We start from the raw sequence: 22,389 nt of genomic DNA on the forward strand, positions 1-22,389 counted from the left end.
GTTGAAATCGCTAGCCTACCTCAGTGGATTTTAAACTTTAGTGTGTCACTTTTGAGGCTTTTCATAATTACTTCGAAATTTTATTAAGATTGCAAATTATATAAAATACAAAAATTAATTAGGTCAAGCATATTTTAAAATGTTTTCATATTAAAATTGTTAAAACCAAGGGAAGTCTTAGTGACCAATACAAAAATTTAACATAAATTTAGAATAACTTAACGTATATTCTGTGCATGTGTGAATTTAAAAGTCATACTACTTTAGAGTAATAAAACTAAATCTATTCAGTTTTCCTTGGATAATATGACAAAAGAGCTAAAAATAATGGAAACTACAGCAAACACTGTAGTTTTAATTTAACATGTTTAGGATGTTTAACACTAACCCTCAATAGATCAACAACACTGCAAATTTTATCCATGTAAATTCAAATTTTCCAAAACAATGAATTTAACACAATATATACCAAAACACACTGCACTGATGAAATAGTACCAAAGAGACAATATTAGAAACACTGAGATAATAAATCACTGTATTTCAACAAATGGTTTTTAATACCAAAATAAGAAAGATGTAAACATGGAGATACTGGAAAACTTCTATAGGCAGTAAAAGGAAGCTACTGACAATTTGTTTAAGAATTTAACATATGCACAATAGCCACACAAACCAAAAACAATAAAACCAATTAAACTGTGCATATGAATACATGCATTAAACATTACACATGCTAAAATTTACCTGGATTATATGAACATAAGCCTTTATCTGGAAAAAAAAAATGTTAAGGTAATGTCAAAAATACATTAAAAAATCTTTACATGTAACAGGGAGGTTGAAAATCTAATTTACATTTTATGATACCGATTATAGTTTAGCATTTTTATTTTAAAGTATACAGAGCCATACTAATTCAGAATAAAATAGAAAAGGAAGATAATCTCTGAATTAGTAAAAACTTCAAATTATAAATTATGTTAAACTTTTATTAAATCCAATTATTATAGGCTAAGAGAGGAGGAGAAATGAGTAAGAGAAGGTAAACAAAATAAAAAATTAATAATATACCTGCTCTATAAACTAATGCTTATCAATTCTACTTTATAATACTTGGTTATACAATATATCATGAAATGCAAGAGATAATTGCTAAACATAGAAATTTAGCATTCAAAAAGCAACTGGTAAACTTAACTTGAAGAACTCTCAAAAACATAATTAATTTTAAACCTCCATATTTCTGGAAAAAGAATATTTTAAAATTAATTGCTTTAAGAAGGGTAAAACTTTGAAAATTTAAAGCGGACCAAGTTAGTTTGACATTCTCACTTGATAAAAAATATACACACCATGTAAAAATTTTCTCACAATGAGTTAGTGGATACAAATTAGTGAGATTTTACTCTGTATAAAGAGCAATAAAGTTTTAAAAAGTAGCAAAATATTAATTGTTTTCATATTGAAAGATGAGTAAATTATTACTGGACTATGTATGCATTACGATTTAAGGGATTGTATAAACTATCAACCTACAAAAACAACAGAATAATGAAAAGATGCTCTAATACCTAGAAAAACCTAAACGTTTATCCTAATACATCTCAGTTGTTAGCCACAAGATAATACATCACAAGAAAATAAAATTACAGGCTCAAAGGTTATTATAAAAGCTTAGTTTCCAATGTTACATTAGAAGATTTAAAATTGAATGACATGATTCTGAACATCATTCAACAAATGGCAAAGTAGTGTGTTTGGCATTTCTTCAAGTGACTGATATGTCCCAATAGTAATCTACACAGTAGTGGAATATGATAGAGTATGTAGACAGAGAGAGAGAGAAAAAAAAAAGAACTATATTCTGATCACTTTATAGAAATTTCTTAAGGATATAAATATAATATTACAGAAAATAGGATAGAAAAAAATAGTCAAGTTGAATTACTTTGTAAATATTGTAACATTTTATCCAGGACTAATTTTTGTAAATTAAAGATGAGCTGAATCTCATTTAATAGAATGTAAAAAAATAAAATAAAACAACAAAACCAACACTTACTATTGCTCTAATTATCAGGTTTGATCAACACTTACTATCACTATAATTATCAGGTTTCAAATTTAACCTAAAACATTTCCATTTAAGATACATTTAATAGCTATATAATTTTAAATTTTAAATCGTGAATTTTAAATTTTAAATTGTGATATCAATGAATTTTTATGCAACAAACTATTTCCCTAAGTAAACACATTGAACATAATTGTAAATCTAAGTAAATATCTATACTGAAATGGTATTTTACATGCTGAAACAACTAAAATTTTTTAAATTTTTCAAAAATATTTATTCTTAGGATTTCAGTAGTTTTAAAATTCTTTCCAGACATCCCTGTATCAAGTTAAATACTTTCATTATTAAAAGATTTAGGAAATGATGTTGTTAGTTGCCATATAGTCAATTCCAACTCATGGTGACCCCATGTGTGCAGAGTATAACTGCTCCAGAGGGTTTTCAAGGCTATGACCTTTCGGAAGCAGATCTCTAGGCCTTTCTTCTGAGGTGGTTTTAAATGGGTTCAAACCGTGCCTCTGAGTGAGTTAGAACCACCAATCTTTTGGCTAGTAGTCAAGCTCTTAACTGTCTGTGCTACCCAGGGACTCGTACACATAAAATATTCACATTTACATGGATTTACCCACATACTCAAAATATATGCCATGCATGTCCAAAACCTAAACCTTAGAATGGATATAAATGTGATAAAATAAATATTTCTGTTGTGTTCTACCTAATTTATGTCATTCTGCTGTTTATGTTCTTTAACAATAACTCTGAATCATTAAATTTCACTAATGGGAAGTGTTTCCACATGAAACAGTGTGTCCTCAATAAAAGCAAGTATATGCCCCATATAGATAATATAACACACGTAATACCTTTCAAGAATATCAAGGTAAAGTATACTCTCATGAACTTTATACATTTGAATGATCTGGAAATTATCATTTGGTTATAGGTTTAACTGAATTTTCTAAGTTCACTATGTTCTTTTTTTCTATTCAAAAGGTGTTATTTGAGAAAACTGAGTAAAGCATACTACTGTTAAGCAGACCCCAAAGAGGTTTTTTGAAAGGCACCTATATTGTTATTACCTATTTTAAAGTCAGATGTGTCGCATGTGGTTTTCCTTTTGTGACTATTTGTCTGAGATATATGCCCTTGGGAAAACGACATTAGGAGAAATAATCAGTACCATCACTAACTAAGTATAAGGTTTAATGCAGTAATTCAGGTTTTCATTGCCAGGAATTTAGAAAAAACATTTTAATGAGTTTCAACTTACTAGTGCCTAGATTACATTACTTCTAAAAACTAAAAGACTGCATTACTATAATCAATATAGAACAAAAGACACTAAATTTTTCAAATTGTAGCCCCTTTCCCACAGATATTATAATGTATGTAACACACAACATTTTAAAATAAGATAACAGGGTGAATATGGGTGTTTTCTGTCAAGAGTATATAGTTCCTTTGCTTTTTAAAAATTCTGTTTCTGTTCATTATTAAAATTCACAATTATAAAATGAGTTTTTAAGTTTAAATGTGAAAATGTTCCAAGTTATTAGAGTTATTTTTTCTTGCAGAGGTTAAACACTGAAAATATATCCCAGGTATATATTTCTGTTTTGCAGATTTTTAAAACTATGCCCATATTTTGCTGTAAGTTGTGAAGTTGAAAACTGTTGACAGGTATTTTGCTGAGGGAAGGCAGAGAATTATTTACATATTGTGACATTTACCAATTAGAGACCATTATGGTTACAACCCAAAAGGAACTTGTAAATGAACGTAGACAGACAAATAGAGCAAAGCTACTTCCTCCTAAGTCTCTACCATTTCAGTTTGCTGTTTTCACTAATATTTACTACATTTAACATTCCCTAATTCTAAAACACATGAGGTTTCATCTATAAACAAGGTAGATAGTTGTTTATATGGCGTAATAAAGAGCATCCCCGAAAGCACATTTTTACACCTTGCAGCACACCAGGGAGAGATAATAAATGTTCAAATGTTATTTGCTATTTTTTTCAGATGTTTACCCTTATATCTTATTTAAAAATGATAAATCTCCTAATCCTTGGCTTGGCACTCAATGCTTTCTATAACTAATCTCGTCATACTATTTATATTTTATGTCTTTATCCTCCCAAACTAACTTACTACTTATTTTTCTTCTTTCCATTTGTTGAAATCTTACTTATTCTTTTCAGGTCTAGCTAAAATTGTTCTCTCATACCTCTAAATTCCTATGGCACTCCACATAAGTTATAACTTTTATTTACACCTTATCTTTCCTACAATATGATAAAAAATTATACAAAATCAAAGAATAAATATGGCCTGATCCTGTACCTAGATATATATTATGTTTTAATACCCCTGTGTTTTTTCTTTCCCCAGTTCAAGGAGGTAGCAAGACCCTTGTGTTTCTTTGAATTCAGGAGATTTATGTTTCAGAGTTGAAAGCAAAATGAGATGCAAACACTACCCTTTTCAAACTCTAGACTTATTAATGAGATTATGCTGGAAGTGACTGAAGAGAGGGAAGTGTAGTGGGGGCAGAAAGAGGAGGCAAGTACTGCTAAAGGGCAAGATTCCCCAGAATTAGCAAGGAGAGAGTGGTTAGAAATTCTTGTGAAAACTGTGACCCAGGCACAAGAATCTCTCAAGAGTCCAGAGAGGTTTTAGAATGCTAGGATAGTAACTCCATGATGTAGCTAGTTAGGCTGCATCTTAAGCAACAGAGCAAATGACGTTAGTCAAAATTGCTATGCCTAAACCTGCCTTGGGGCCCTTGTGGCACTGTGCTTAAACAGCTTGGCTGCTAACCAAAAGGCTGGCAGTTCAAATCTATCAGCCACTCTATGGGGAAATCCTATGGGGCAGTTCTACTTTGTCCTATAGGGTAGCTATAAGTTGGAATCAAGGAACCACTGCGCACTGGGACATGTCAGTGATGATCAATAAGGAATAGAAATCAGTGATCCATTCCAGAATGCTGTCCTTTTTTAGGGCTTATTAGAACTCTGTTGGGAGGTGAGAGTAGGTAAAGAGAGGGAATAATGACTGAGACTTATCAGTCTGGGTAAAAGTACAACACAGAGTTGAATTAAATTTGATTTTTGAAAAAATAAAGAAAATGTACTTCATAACCAAGTTTATGAATAAGAGTTTTACTTGCTATCTAAGTATAATGTATCTTTGGGTCATTCACAATGTCAAGTACAATGAACATAAAATTCTGTCGCTGTCAAGTCGATTCTGACTCTTAGCGACCCTATAGGACCGAGTAGAACTGCTCCATAGGGCTTCCAAAGCTGTAAATCTTTATGGAAGCAGACTGCCACATTCTTCTCCCATAGAGTGGCTGGCGGGTTTGAACCACTGACCTTTTGGTTTACAGCCAAGCGCTTAACTACTGTGCTGCCAGGGCTCCTTAAAATGAACATAAGAAGTACATAATAAATATTTACTGATGGAATTAAAATAATGTAAATTTCAAAAGACAACAAACCAGGAAAATTAAACAGGTGGAACAAACTGAAAACAAATACTAATGAGTAAGATATTAAACCAAATTTATGAGAAATTACATTAAATATGTATGTATGAATTACTCTAATTAAAAGATAAATCTTGTCAAGGTGGATTTAAGCCAACCAACTGCATGCTGCTTGTAAGAGACAAACCATAAATATAAGAACACAGAGAGGTGAAAAGTATAAGCATTGAGAAAAACATATCATGCAAATATTAACCAAAATAAAGCATCTGCAGCAATAGTAGCATCAGACAAAGTAGACCATAAAACAAAGCACATTCCTAAAGATAATGAGGGCATTGTGTAATGATAAAATGGTTAGTCTACTAGGAAAAAAAAAAATCTAAATTTGTATGCACCTAATAACATAGCTTCAAAATATATAAAGCAAACACTGACAAAACTTAAAGGAGAAAAGAGAGGTTCACAATCACGAACAGTGACTTCAACATACTTCTCTGAGTGATGGAATAATTGGACCAAAAAATCAGCAAAGACATACAAAATTTGAAAAATAAAATTAATAAATTTGACCTACTTGACATATGTAGAAATGTACCAACATTCTTTTCAATAACATTTACCAAAATTGATCACATGTAGGCCAATGAAGCAAACATTAATTAATTTTTAACATTCTAAGCTATTCAGAGTATATTCTCTGACAAGACAGGAATTAAGCTAGAAATCGACATCAATAAAATAACTAGAAAATTCCAAGAGTTTGCAAATTTAACATTACACTCCTAAATAATCCACATGTGAATGAATCACCACATTAAAAATTATCTAATTACTCTTCCAAAGAAGAGAAGAAAAAAGGACAAATTAAACCTAAAGAAAATAGAGTAGAGGGAATAAGAATTAAAAGAAGTTAATGGGAAAGAAAACAAACATACAGACCAGAAAGTAAACAAAACAAAATGTTGATTGCTTAAAAAGACTAATAGAATTGATAGATTATTAACAAAGGGAGGGGAGAAGAGAGAAGGGACAGATTACCAATACTAGTAAAAAAAGGATATCACTACACATTCAAAAGACAAAAAAGGAAAAATAAAAGACTCACTCTCCCATGAGTATAGATGTAAAAATTCTTTACAATATTAAATTTAGATACCGATAAAATGGTAATGCATCATAAGCTATCTCAGGAATAACACTGGAAAATCAATGTAATTCACTACATTAACAGAATAAAAGAGAAATATCATATAATTACCCATACACATAGAAAAAAATTGCTTGATAAACTTTAACATGCATTAATGAATTAAAAACTCACATCAAAATAGGAATAAAAGAGACCTTCCTGAATCTCATAGAGTATCACAAAAATGCTACACCAAAAATTGAATATAATGGGGGAATGAAAAGCTTTTCCCAGGGAATGGAGAACAAAATATGAATGCCATCTCCTACTCAATAATATCACTTCTAATCAGCATTTTACTATAGGACTTAGCCAATACAGTAAGTAAGGAGAAGAAAAGCAAGGTGTAACCATTTGAAAGGGAGGAAATAAAGTGTCATTATTCACAGCTGACTAAGTAACATACATCCAAATTCAAAATAATGTATGGAAAAATTATTAAGATTAATAACTTTTAGATTAGAGATCTAATTATCAAAAAAAAATTATTTCTATATACTGGTATCAATATAAATCAAATTCTTAGGGATAGAATTAATAAAGATATACAACTTCTACATTAAAGTTATTAAAGCATCATTTTGAAGTATACCATTACATGGAAAGATTCCAGTTCCTCTCAAATTGATCAATGCAATTTGAATCAAAATATCAGGATATTTATGAAAACTGGTAATTTGATACTCTATAAATGCAAAGTATTAAGAATAATAACAACAGTCTTAAAGAAAAAAGCTGGGTGAATTACACTACCAGGTATCAAAATTTATTATACAGCTACAATAATTAAGACAATTTGGTACTGGCACAAGAATAGAAAAATAGTCCAACTGACTAAAGTTCAGAAACTTAACTCCATGAATGTGGCCTTTACATTAAATGTGCTGGATCAAGTGAACATCCATAGGTTTAAGAATGCATCTTGATCTTCACCTCACACCATATACAAAAACCAATTCCAGATGGATTGTAGATTTAATGAGTAAAAGAATATTCTAGATGAAAACATAGGAACATATTATTATGACCTTGAAGAAGGCAAAGATTTTTTAATGCAGAACACACAAAAAAGCAATAACCCTAAATTAAAAAATTGAAAACTGAAATACATTAACATTAAAAACTTCTTTTGATCAAAAGATTCCATTAAAGAGTGAAAAGGCAAGCCACAGAATAGAATACATTTGCAATACATATATCCAACAAATAAATCTATGATTTAAGAAAACATTCTTATAAATCAATTATAAATAAGACACAGAACTAAAAAAGAAAAAAGGACAAGAGATTTGACCCGGCCTTTTAAAAAAGAGAATATCCAAATGGCTAATTAACCTATGAAAAGGTTATTAGAGAAATGCAAATTAAAGCCACAATGAGGTAACAGTGCATATCCACCTGAATGGCTACTATAAAAAGCACTGAAAATGTCAAGTGTAGTCAAGGATGTGGAGATACTAAAACCCTCATTTGCTGCTGTAGAAGTATAAATTGGTACAGTTTTGGAAAACTATTGAACAATATGTACTGCAAATGAATATATGCATAGCCTATGATTCATCTATTCTACTCCTAGTTATATTCCTAGCAAGAATGAATACATGTGATTACCAAAAAGCACGTACAAGAATGTTCACAGCAGCACTCTTAGTAATAGTTGAAATTGGAAAGCAACATAATTATTCATCAACAATAGAATGTATAAATTGCTGTGTATTTATAGAAAGGGATACTACATAGAAGTGAAAATAGATACAACTGTATGCAATAATACTGAATCTCACAAATATACCAGTAAAAAAAAGAACTAGATGTGAAAGAATATATAATGTATAATGCCATTTCTATAAAATCCATAAATGTGTGTGAGTATTCTATTTTTACGAAGTTCAAAAATAGCAAAACGAGTCTATGGTATTAGAAGTCAGGATAGTTGTTACTTTGGCGAATGTGCAGGTAATTACTGGAGGGAGGCAAGAGGCGACTGGTGGGGTGCTGGCAGTGTTTTATGTCTTGACCTGTGTGCTAGTTACATAGGGTGGTTACTTTGTGAAAAGTCATCCGGGTGTATGCTAATGGTTTATATACATTTCTGTATGTATGCTTTACTTCAGTAAAAAGTTGACATAAAAATGTAGAGCTTTTATAAGAATGGTGGAATAGCTTCTATTGGACTAACACTCTTGCCGGTTATAAACTACAGACAAAATTAGGGCAGTGGTGGTTCAGCGGTAAAATTCTCCCCTTCTCTGCAGGACACCCAGGTTGATTCCTGGCCAATACACCTCAAGTTCAGCCTCCACCTGTCAGCTTGTTGCTATTGATTTAGGAAATAATATTGGAGTTATTATTCCCTCTCCTTGAGCATAGAGAATGTGACCTAGCTGGAGCTGGGCTCACAAGGACTCACAAGGACACATCAACTGGGCCCTGAGGTATAAAGACAATAGCTAAGATAATATTGGAAAATACCTTTTAGGGAAACTTTCACATAAAGCCGATCAAACACAACACAAAAGACTTTCCACTCTTATCTTTCTCTATTAGCATTTAGTGAATAGAAACTTGTTGGACCAATGACAACCCTCCTGACTCTTGTTACTGAAACCTGTACCAATGATTGTTAAGAAAGACGACTCAAAGTGTAGGATCACAGTTTCTAGCCAATCTGTGAAAAGGCGAAGCTTTCAATGGTTTTGCCCATTTGTAATGTTAATATATACTGATGGCTCTGTAACTATTCTTTGGACTCGGGCAGACATGGCTGTGGCAGCATACTTGTCCATTTTCCCATTCTTGCCTATTCTGTAATATTCTTCGGACTTGGAGAGACATGGCTCTAGCAGCATGCTTGTCCGTTTTCCCATTTTTGTCTGCTCTGTGATATTTCCTTGGATTCAGGCAGACATTCTAGCTCTGGCAGCATGCTTGTCAGTTTCCCACTTTTGCCCTTTTGAATATATACCAAATAAAACTTTCTTATTGCTTTACTCAACTTTGTGATGTTTTTCCCCTACAACACTGTGATACTGGATAAGTTTCAGCAGAGCTTCCAGACTAAGACAGACTAAGAATGGACTGGTGATCTACTTCCAAAAAAAACAACCAATGGGGGAGGGAGGAACCTATGGATCACAACAATGTGATCCTGCTGTGCATGGGGTTGCCATGAGTAGGAGGCTGACTTCAAGGCAGCTAACAACAACCTGGACAAAAAAATTTTTTTAAGTGTTTAAAGGCACAGAAGAGCAAACAAACACAGGCAGGAACTGATGACATGATGACTGAAATAAAGAAAGCACCTACTTATTCAGCTTTTCCCTTGAGGGCATTCCCTATTTGGCTCACTAAAGAGGTGTTACAGCAAAAGCAAAAGCTTCCATCTTACAAGGATGAGTAGTCAAGGGGACAGACAGAATTCAGGGCTATCAGAGCAGATAGAATTGAGGGGAAAATCCTGAAAAGGAAGGAACCAGAGAAGGGGGAGACAAAAGCCTCTCACATTCTTGCCTGAATTGTAAACTTCAGAGAGAAAGACAAGAAGAAACCCACCAGAAATCCATAGCTGGAAGGCTAATGGAGCTGCAAGGAGATTTCAGCAATTTCCTGGCACTGAGGAGACAGAGTTTGACACTGAAGTCCCCACCAGCTGCTCCTTGGAAACCCTATGGGACAGTTGTACTCTGTCCTATAGGGTCGCTAGGAGTTGAAATTGACTTGATGACAACGGGTTTGGTTTTTTTGGTCACGTTATAGGAGAGGAGCCCTGGTGGTACAGTGGATAAAGCGCTTGGCTACCAACCTAAAGGTTGGTGGTTGGAACCCCAGGCACTCCAAAGGACAAAGATGTGGCAGTCTGCTTCCATAAAGATTTACAGCCTTGGAAACCCTGTGGGGCAGTTCTACTCTCTCTAAAGGGTCGCTATGAGTCGGAATCAACTTGAGGGCAAAGGGTTTGGTTTTTTGGTATGTTATAGGAGCTTGGACAACACCTTGGGCTTTCCCTAGAAAAGCTACACCTTTGAAACAAGAACCACAAACCAGACCAAGGGTTATGCCTTAGGACTAGGGAAAGAACCAAAATATAGTTGCTAACATATCTTCCATATGAAATAGATAATCCTTCAGTAATTTCACTGTCTTCTAATATGCAACAGTCTTCAAAATCCAGAGTCTTTAAAATATATTGAACACAATGCCCAGTATATAACAAAAAATTGCTAGATATATAAAAAATGTAGAATATGATCCATACTTATCAGAAAAAATAGAAATACAGGTAGATTCACAGAAAACTTGAGATGTTGGAATTAGAAGAACTTTAAAATAAATACATTAAAGAATTTATATGATAAGATATATATATGTGTATGTATGTGTATACATATATGTGTGTGTGTATATATGAATGTTTCCTTTTAGTATATATATATGGAAACTTCTAAGAAAACTAAATGCGAATTTTAAAATGAAAATTATAATCTTTAATAAGACAATTCATAGTATCATCTTTTCACAAAAAATTGGACATTGTAGAAGAAAATATCAGTGAATTTTAAGACAAGTGAATAAAATAAATCAAAACTGAAGCACAGAGAGAAAAATATAAAAACTCAACATCTATGCAACAATGTCAAGAGGTCTTCATACATGTAATTGTAGTTACATGTATGAGTGAAAGAATGGGGTAGAAAATCAGAAGAAATTAACAACCAAATAGTTGAAATTCCCCAGATAGTTTAAATTCTGAAAAACCTCAATTATGAAATCATGTTTCATTTAAACAGAGAAAAGACTGAAGTTGTCAAGGATCAACACTCATGAAAGCAGCAGTCAAGAAATCAAACGATGCATTGCATTGGGCAAATCTGCTGCAAAAAGACCTCTCTATTTATGTATTTTTTTATTTAGAGAATACTTTATTAGTTTCTGTAATCAAACCCATGTAGATAAGACCTTACATATTTAATATAGTGCGTTACCCCTGTACAAATGGAAAAAAATTAAGTTTAACGTTTCTAGACCAATATGGCTGTTAACTTCTGTACAATGCCAACTCAACACGGTACAACTGGGATACTTTTTCCAAAGTTAACAGCACAGCTAAAGTTTCCAAAAATTCAAATTATATATATATGTATATATATATATATATATATTTATATAAAAAGACCAATCACAGTGTGTTATGCATCAATAGCAGCAACAGCTTTTCCAGGTTCTGCAGTCATCTGAACAAAACTATAGAGACATCCAGCACACTCCATTAAAAAAAGAAAAAAAAAGTACAAAACAAAACCTCAGAAAACAGCAAAGTTCTGTTACTGCTGTGGTACCTGGCACCATTTTTTTTTTATTAGCTTCTCAATCATCATCTGGAAAGAAAACATTCTAGAATAACATCATTAAAAAGCAGCTCTGATATAGCACGGTCACTATTACGTTATCATAAAGCAGGTACAAGATATCTTACACCCACAGAGGTATGATACAGTACAGTCCTACATCTATAATACTAGAGGATACAAATAAAAAGGCATTATTTGAGACTTGATTCTACTTTTCCAGCAGAGGGCCCAAAGGATGGTGTGACACAGCTCTGGTACAGAAATGAACCTTCTTAGACAGGATTTCATTAGTGGCACAGTTGTAAGGACTCACTGCTCTTCATGAACATCAGCTAAAAACCGTTAAAAAACAAAACAAAAACAAAAACCACCCAAAATGAAAAACAAAACCAAAAAAAAACCCCAAAACCATTCGATACAAAGATGGCCAAGTGGAGGCAAGCAGTGCACTCAACCTAACTATGATTTTACCAAATCTGTTATGTTTGAATGGTAAGAGCTCCATGGAAGAAAGGAGATGCCAAGTAGCACTTCAAAGCAAAAAGACCTCTTTAAAGTGTTAAAAAGCAAAGATGTCACCTTGAAGACTAAGGTGCGCCTGACCCAAGCCATGGTGTTTTCAATCGCCTTATATGCATGCAAAAGCTGAACAATGAATAAGGAAGATCGAAGAAGAATTGATGTCTTTGAATTATGGTGCTGGCAAAGAATATTGAATATAACAGGGACTGCCAAAAGAACGAATAAATCTGTCTTGGAAGAAGTACAGTCAAATGCTCCTTAGAAGCAAGGATGGTGACTTTTTCTCACATACTTTGGACATGTTATAAGGAGGAATCAGTCCCTAGAGAAGGACATAATGCTTGGTAAAGTACAGGGTCAGCGAAAAAGAGAAAGACCCTCAATGAGATGGATTGATACAGTGGCTGCAACAGTGGACTCAAGCATAGCAACAATTGTGAGGATGGCACGGGACTGGGCAATGTTTCGTTCCATTGTACGCTTCTCTCCAGCTTTAAAGCAATGAACCTGTGGCCATTTCTACAGATATTGTAATACACAGAACATTCTTATTTTGTCACATGAAGCAATACTGGTATAAGAAGAAGGCATCTGTTTTAAATACTTACTTTTACCAAACCCTTTATTAGGAGAACTATTCAATAAAACTTACCATTAAAGTTGCCTGGACTCCCATCTCAAAATATATTTTTTTTAATATTTAAGTTAATTACAAGATATATGAAACAATTATTTTTAGAATGATTTAAAAATATTTCCTTAAATTCTAATTAGAATCAAATTATTAACATCCATGTACATGAAGTACTTCTTTGAATCATTTGAATCTACAGTTTAAAATAGGAAATCATGAGTGGGAGGGAAAAGAACTGCAACATTATCATTGATTCATTTTAAATATCTATATCCATGTACATTCCATAAGCTCATAGCCTCAGTGTGATACTCATAGCCTCAGGGAATGAATTACTAAATTTGACATTATGTAAATATAGGAAATAAATGAGAGGTTATTATAAACTTTCCATGCATGGGGGCCACCAAATACGTTACTAATCATGATGTTTGACAATATGAAATATACTAATAAATAAGAACAATATTTATCCTCTCCATGGAGAAAAATCTTTAAGGAGGTTCTTGTCACTGATGATTTTTTAAAATAATTAACTAACATATTTATTTATTCACATCTGGACTTACACCTGTCATTGATAAGCAATATCCTTAGCCAATGATCTCTGACTTTCTCTCTAAAGTGTTATTTCCTATTCTTCCATACATCTATGCTCATTTCTATTTATCTTAAGATCTACATATTGCTAATAAACTATGATGACATTTTATGTGTAAAATACTAATTTTAGCCACATGTTTAAACATTGAAAATTAATTTTATGAGAGGTCAGTTGGTAGTGACAGGGTACAGCATGAAACTATTTTATTACCCAGGGGAAAACTTAGTACTATTAATGACTAAGTAACAGAAGGGCCAATTTTGGGATGAAAAAATATTAATAGCATGAAGATAATGCTGATGGAATAATTTGGAAAAGGATAGTGAGAATTGCAGCACAACTGGAATAAAGTAATTGATGTCACTGAATTGTACATGTAGAAATTTTTGAAGTGGTGTATCTGGCTATGCATATTTTCACCAAAATGAAAAGGTCCTCCAAGGTCAAGAGGGAGAGTATTGACATGTCATGGGGTTGTTAACCAATGTCATAAAACAATATATGTACTGACTGTTTAATGAGAAACTATTTGTTCTGTAAACCTTCATCTAAAGTGCAATAAAAAAAAATTGAAAATAAAAATATTAACAGCTATAAAAGTGATTAAATTCATTGCTTGAAAATCCATGACATATACAGCTAACTACAAACTGCTGTATGCTCATAGTTCATTTCAGCTATCCCTAATTAGCTAGGGAGAAAAAAATAATGAAAACTGTAGGTAGATTCAAAAGTTTTGGGGGTTGAGGATCCTCACATCTACCCTATATTTCAATAACAACTAGAGCAAACAGAGAGAAATTCAGTTGTATTAGAAAGGTTGATGATGGTTGGCATGAACTCATTGCCCTCGAGTTGAATTCCAACTTATGGTGAGCCTGCAGGACAGAGTAGAACTGACCCATAGGGTTTCCAAGGCTGTAAATCTTTATGGAAACAGACTGCCACATCTTTCTCCCATGGAGCGGCTGGTGGGCTCGAACCACCAACCTTTCGGTTAACAGCCAAGCACTTAACCACTGTGCCAACAGGTCTCCAGTTCGTTAGAATTAGTAGCCTATAAACCTAAAGCTATAAGAATTATACATGATGAATTATATTATTAGCCTTCATATAGACTTCATGTAGATATCATACTAAACTGCTATTTAAAGAGAATATATGGTAGTGAGAAAGAGTAGACACTTTAAAACTTGCCAGCATAAAATTCACTATAATGAGGGAATTATCACAACAAAGAATGCTGTAATGATATTTGCAAATAGGAGTGGGTGAGTGTTTACTCCGTGGGGAGGCTGAAAAAAGTGAATGCTGTAGAACAAGTGTTCAATTAATACCATCCAAGTGCAAAGACTGTATCTAGTGGAAACAAATTCCAGTCATTACACAGATTATTTTATAAAAGAGTGAAGATATTCTCTAGGCTTTTCTGTGAATAACTAAGTATCCCATGGGACCAATCCTTTGCTCTAATTTTATATTGTCAAGCAGCCTTCTGATAAATAACTTAGTCTCTTATTCAGCATAAAAAGTGTGATTCATATAAGTAATAGTTATTTTGCCAGGTACACTTCTCATGGTTAATAAACGACCTGGCGAATACATGCTTATAAATTTATATTGCTGAAATTTTGTTAAAGTCAGTCAGTCTTCCAGTACTTGACAAAGATGTTGCTGAATCTAGAACATGCTGATCTCATGAAGATAAAATTACGCCATGAATATCATCCAAAGCAGTAAGTGTCCATCTCTCCTTTCAACAATAGATACCTCAGGAGGGGAAAAAAAAAAGACCTGGATTGTAGGGGCAAAGAGCCAACAATGCTACTTTTCAATCTGGAAAATATTTCTCAGAGTTTCTTTAAGATTCTCTGGATTAATTTAATTCTATTTTATAGTTTGGATTGTGTATAACTCAAAGTAAATGTAAAAGCTGATAATAACAACAACTATAATATTAATGTTTATGAAATACTTTATAACCACCTTGTATTATACGCATTATTATCTTCATTTTAAAAATTAGGAAAGTGAAGCATAAAGAAATGATGTACCTCAAGTTATACAGCTCTTAAGTGACAGAATCAAAAGTTAAATTCAGGTCAGTCTAAGACCAAAGCTCATGGTTTCAACCACTATGCTATACTTACTATTCTACATATTCATAAAATACTTGGGATAATAACAGTATAAATCATAATCTCAGATATCTATGATCAAATTCTACTATATTAGCTATCTCATTTTTACATTTCATATATTAAGAGGTAAAATTAAAACATAACTGCTTCATTTGAGGTTGTTCCATCAAATACAACCATAAAACACTTTGATTTGTGAGAAGGAATGAAAGCTATAGATGTTAACAACATTTTAGTGTACTAAACAATTCAAAAGCTTCGATAATAGCTATTAAAACACTAATAAATGACTGTTGATACCCATAATGGCTTCTTCAAATTCTGTGTCACATTTATCATTCAGGATTGGAAAAATTCACTAAAGATATGATTAAATATTACTGAAAACTTACTTTGCAACCTTCGTATTGGGCTCTCTCCATGAAGTTGTCTTCGTGGCATATATGGAGAAGGGTGGGGAAGTGGCAATGAAGAGACATCATGGGTCTGAAGTTTGTACCAGTGTGGCTCATCATCTAATAATGCTGTCTCTAATTCAATTAAAATCTACAAACCCAAGAGACAAAGGACTGTTATACCAACAATACAGAAATTCTCTTAAATGGTCTCATAACTCATAATAATGATAATATAACAGTAGTGCTGTTAGATCAAAATTGATGGCACTTAGAAGTTGGAAAATTGTCAGTATGTTTAGACAATAGCTAAATAAAATGGAAATATTTATAACTTCTTACTTATTTGATTTTTTAAAATATCTAGGACATTAATTTTATAAACCCTTGACCATCCAACTACTAGAGGCTGTTAAATTTACTATTACAGAAATAACTATTAATACTTTAAAAGGTACTAATAATACCTAATATTTGTGTATCATTTTATAACTTAAAAAGTATTTTCTAAGTCAGACACCAAAGATTGTTGCCCACCTTTTGGCTATTGTGAATAGTGCTGCAATGAACATTGGCATTCAAATATCTGTTTGTGTTCCTGCTTTCAGTTCGTTTAAGTATATACTTAGGAGTGGAATTGCTAGATCATATGGTAAACCACTAAGCTGTTTTCCATTATGGCAATGCCATTTTACATTCCCACCAGCAATTGATGGGGCATTTTTCCACATCCTTGCCAACACTTGTTCTTCTTCTTCTTCTTTTTTTTTTTAATAATAGGAACCCTAGTATAGGTGAAGTGTTATCTCACTGTGGTTTTGATTTGTAGTTCCCTAATGACTAATAACACTGGACATCTTTTCATGTGCTTGCTGACCATTTCTGTATCTTCTTTGGTGAAATACCTATTCAAGTCCTTTGTCCATTTTATGATAGGGTTGTCTGTCTTCTTGTGGTTGAATTGTAGGAGTTATTTATATATTCTGGATAGTCAACCCTTACCCAATATATGGTTCTCAGAAATTTTTTCTGAATCTGAAGTTTGTCTTTCCATTGTGTTGATAAGGTCTTTTGATGCACAAGGATTTTTAAATTTTGATGAAGCCCAATGTATCTATTTTGTCCTTTGTTTCTCATATCAAAGAATCCACTGTCAAAAACTTGATCCCAAAGCATTACCCCTTTGTTTTTGAATAAGAATTTTATGGTTTTAGTTCTTACACTTAAGTCATTGGTCCATTTTGAGGAAATGCTCATGATCATTAGCCATCAGAGAAATGCAAATCAAAAATACAATGGGATACCATCTCATGCCAATAAACCTAGCACTAATGCAAAAAACACCAAGTAATAAATGTTGGAGAGGTTGTGGAGAGACTGGAACACTTATACACTGCTGGTGGGAATGTAAAATGGTACAACCACTTTGGAAATCAATTTGGTGCTTCCTTAAAAAGCTAGAAATAGAACTACCATACGATCCAGCAATCCCACTCCTTGGAATAATCCTACAGAAATTAGAGCCATCACACAAATAGATACATGCACACCCATGTTCACTGCAGCACTCTTCACAATAGCAAAAAGACGGAAACAACCCAGGTGCCCATCAACAGACAAATGGATAAACAAATTATGGTATATTCACACAACGGAATACTACGCAACGATAAAGAACAACAACGAATCCCTGAAACGTCTCACAACATGGATGAATCTGGAAGGCATTATGCTGAATGAAATTAGTTAGTTGCAAAAGGACAAATACTGTATGAGACCACTATTATAAGAACTCAAGAAAAGGTTTAAACACAGAAGAAAACATTCTTTGATGGTTACGAGGGTGAGGAGGGAGGGAGAAGGGTATACACTAACTAGATAGCAGACAAGAATTGTCTTAGGTGTAGGGAAGGACTACACACAATACAGGGGAAGTCAGCACCACTGGACTAAACCAAAAGCTAAGAAGTTTCCGGAAAACAACCAAACACTTTGAGGGACAGAGTAGCAGAGGCTGGGGTCTGGGGATCATGGTTTCAGGGGACATCTAGGTCAGCTGGCATAACAAAGTTTATTAAGAATATGTTCTGCATCCCACTTTGGTGAGTGGCATCTGGGGTCTTAAAAGCTAGTAAGCAGCCATTTAAGATGCATCAATTGGTCCCAACCCACTTGGAGCAAAGGAGAATGAAGAACACCAAAGACACAAGGAAAATATTAGCCCAAGAGACAAAAAGGGCCACATAAACCAGAGACTCCATCAGCCTGAGACCAGAAGATCTAGATGGTGTTCGGCTACCACCAATGACCGCCATGACAGGGAACACACAGAGATCCTTGATGGAGTAGGAGAAAAGTGGGGTACAGAACTCAGATTCACATAAAAAGACCAGACTGAGACTAGAGGAACCCCAGAAGACATGGCCCCTGTATTCTCTGTTAACCCAAAACTGAAGCCATTCCCGAAGCCAACTCTTCAAAGATTACACTGGAGTATAAAACATAAAATGATACTCATGAAGAGTGTGCTTTTTAGTTCAGGTAGATAACGAGACTAAATGGGCAACTCTTGTCCGGAGGTGAGATGAGAAGGCAGAAAGGGACAGAAGCTAGTTGAATGGACACGGGAAATCTGAGGTGAAAGGGGAAGTGTGCTATCACATTATACGGATAGCAACTAGGGTCACATGACAATGTGTGTATAAATTTTTGTGTGAGAAACTAACTTGAGCTGTAAACTTTCACCTAAAGCACAAAAAAAAAAAAAAGGAGATTAGAAAGTGGCAGTATCAGGAATACAGACAGATGCAGCTGATTCCATAATCGCTGCCCTAACAACTATATTATTCTTCTACCCTGCTGGTTATAGGTTTGCATAGGTTTCTCACTCTTGAATTTCTTAAACGTTCAGTTCAACATCTGTATGGTTTGTTGTTTCCCCTTGAGATTACCATTTGGTTTACTCAGGAAAACCAACCACAATGAAAAAGGCTGAAAGCAGATAACTTATTGTGTTAACAGCTTGTGTTGCTTCTCTCCAATTCACTCTCCACATTACAGCTGGAAATATTTTTATCGAGTACAAATAAAATCAAGCCATTTTTTAAAAAAAATATATTATTGGTTCCCATTACCCAAAGGATTAAAATCCAAACTTCTTAATATGACATGTTAAGGGACACGATCAAGACACAATTTAACACTCAAATCTTTATCAGTTTCACTCCTAATTTGAATTCAGTTTCCCATGATCCTCTATCTTTGGGTGTGTTGTTACTCCCTCTGCAGGATTTCATTCCCTCTTACTTTGCTAGGGGCCCTGGTGGTGCAGTGGTTAAGTGTTTGGCTGCTAATCAAAAGGCTGGCAGTTCAAATCCACCAGCTGTGCCTTGGAAACCCTATGGGCAGTTCTACTCTGACCTATGGGGTAGCTGTGAGTCGGAATCGACTCGATGGCAACTGGTTACTTTGCTAAGTTCTACTTTGTTTATATGGCCTTCCCTGGACTACCTCCTCTCCTCTGCAAGCACAGAATGCATTCCTCTTGCATTTTTACCATTATAGCATTTGCCATGGTATATTATAATCACCTATCCACTTGTCCAAACCCCCAGTTGAAAAGTCCTTGAAGGAAGTAATATGCCTTATTCACCTTTGAAGCCTCAGTCCCTAGCACAGTGCTTGGCACGTTATAGGGCTTAAAAACATAACCTCTGAATAAACTGGATGGTACCCGGCTACCATTACTGACGTTTTGATCAAAGATACTATCGAAGAATCCTGATCAAAAGTAAGAAAATGCAGAACAGAACTTCAAATTATCATAGGATCCAGACATTATGGAGCCATTGAGGCTGGTTGAACCCCAAAATTATTTTCCTTAGATAATCTTTTAACAAACAAAAAATAAAACCCTGAAGTCTTCTTCAAACCAAACAATAGTTTAGCTTAACTAGTAAAGAATGTCTGCCTTGAGCATTGTGCCCTTTTAAGAACTATCTATATGGGATCAAACTGACAACAGCAACTTGAAAGATTAGCTAGGAACCTTAGGGGGCAGTGAGTTTATGTTAATGAGGGAGGAGCAACTAGGAAAAGGAAGGTGAGAACGGTCGCACAGCTTGAAGAAGGTAATCAGTGTCACTGAATTGCACATGTAGAAATTTAGTTGGTGTATGTTCTGTTGTATATATTCTCAACAACAACAAAAAATAAACTTAAAAAATAATTCATGAATAAATTATTGAGCTAATAGTTTTGGTTCAGTAAACTAACATGATATACATAACAATATAAACAAAGCAATCTATTTGTGAAAGACAATGTTCTATCATTTAACATTGAGATTTCCATAATAGGAATAAACACGCAAAAATTGTCAGAGTATTTAGAACCATTTTTTTTTATGGCATCAATAAGTTTTGCTTTAAAAGCAGTAGCTAAACTCTTTCTGGTAAAATAAGTATGCTTACTTTTTTAGATATTTGAAACATAAAATTTTATTGGTAGTCATATATACAAAAGTATTCAGGATGCCATGAGTAATCAAAACTTTAAAATAATTCCAGATACCTCTCCTAGGAATTCACTTTCTTCCTCTCGAACTCGAGCTTGATCCCAAAGGGTAATCTCTAGCATTCGTTCTCGAAATTCTCTTCGGTGGACTGGAGAATAAATGAACGTTTGGTTCCATTTGGGTTCCAATGTTTTCTTTACTGTTTTAGTTCTTCTCTTGTTTTTATCGCTATGAAAAATAATTTAAAAGAAATGTGGGAAGTTATATTAATCTTTAAGTTTTACAGTAATTTTATTAATTTTAAATTTCTCAGGAGTGAAATCAAGTGACGTTTCACAAATTTACCATAAAATTACAAGTATGATAATCTTTAAAATTAGTATTAAAATCTATAAGGTATGTAATTATATCATAATTTATAAGTGTGTCTTCATAACGACAATATATGAGCAAGTCTGAAATTATTCCATTATAAATAATTGAAAACTTAAATCTTTCTCAACATCTAAATAAAACCTGACTGGAGAATATTAACTCTGAATTTTTTTTGTATATCACTCTTTTGGAAATCTTCAAAATGGTGATTAAGCAATAATATTACATATACTATTCACTTAAATTACAGAAGTCTTGTTCTACAAAATAAATTGTGACCTTCACAACGTAATACAATTTATCTAATATGCAATTATAGTTCACATTTTATCAAGTTACTTTATTATATACAAGAAATAGGTACTTGTTTATTTAACATATATCATATCCTTAAAAACACTGTGAAATTACTCTTACGTGAGGTAACCCCTATAATGTGGGTTGGAAATGCAAAGTAGCCATACTGACAGATAAGACTTCAGGCTCACAGGTTTCTGTACTTTTTTAAATTGCACATCTTTATCAGTGAATGTTCTTGACTATGCATTATATACACATGTATTTATGAATTATGGAGCCCTGGTGGCACAGTGGTTAAGAGTATGGATGCTAACTAAAAGGTCGGCAGTTCGAATCCACCAGCCGCTCCTTGGAAACCCTATGGGGCAGTTCTGCTCTGTCCTATCAGGTCTATAGGGTCTGTAGGAGTCAGCGTCGACTTGATGGCAATTTTTTTTTTTAATGAATTATATACATTTATTCTAATATGTCATGTACATTGGGAAATATACAAAAATAGAAATTAAAATAATGAGATAAATAAGAATTCAAACACTTCTTCCTAACCCCTGTGGACTTCCTCAAACATCCTCTAGGCTCCATCCATCCTAATTTGAAGATCACCACTCTAACTTATTAGAGAGGGTTGATGGCTAGATGGAATAAATGTAATCATTTAGGAAGGAAAATTTAAGCTCTCTTCCCGAGTGATAAAACTAGATTGATACAGTCTACTGGATATCACTGGAGACTTTCGGCTGTTGTTGTTAGGTGCTATCCAGTCGATTCTGACTCATAGCGACC

At 33.6% G+C, this 22,389-nt stretch overlaps 1 protein-coding gene across 20 annotated transcripts in view; it reads right to left on the reverse strand.

The window, feature by feature from the left end:
• RIMS2 (regulating synaptic membrane exocytosis 2) overlaps positions 1–22,389 on the reverse strand; it is a 647,068-nt gene that overhangs the window by 286,934 nt on the left and 337,745 nt on the right. For all 20 annotated transcript variants that reach the window (XM_023725997.1, XM_023725994.1, XM_023726001.1 and 17 more), the window contains 2 exons: positions 20,988–21,159; positions 16,413–16,566 (listed from right to left, as the gene is read on the reverse strand). In XM_023725997.1, the coding sequence (XP_023581765.1) occupies positions 16,413–16,566; positions 20,988–21,159 (326 nt within the window). The remainder of the gene's footprint in view (positions 1–16,412; positions 16,567–20,987; positions 21,160–22,389) is intronic.

This window comes from Trichechus manatus, unplaced genomic scaffold, assembly GCF_000243295.1.
Source record: "Trichechus manatus latirostris isolate Lorelei unplaced genomic scaffold, TriManLat1.0 scaffold00009, whole genome shotgun sequence".
NCBI classification, from domain to species: Eukaryota; Metazoa; Chordata; class Mammalia; order Sirenia; family Trichechidae; genus Trichechus; species Trichechus manatus.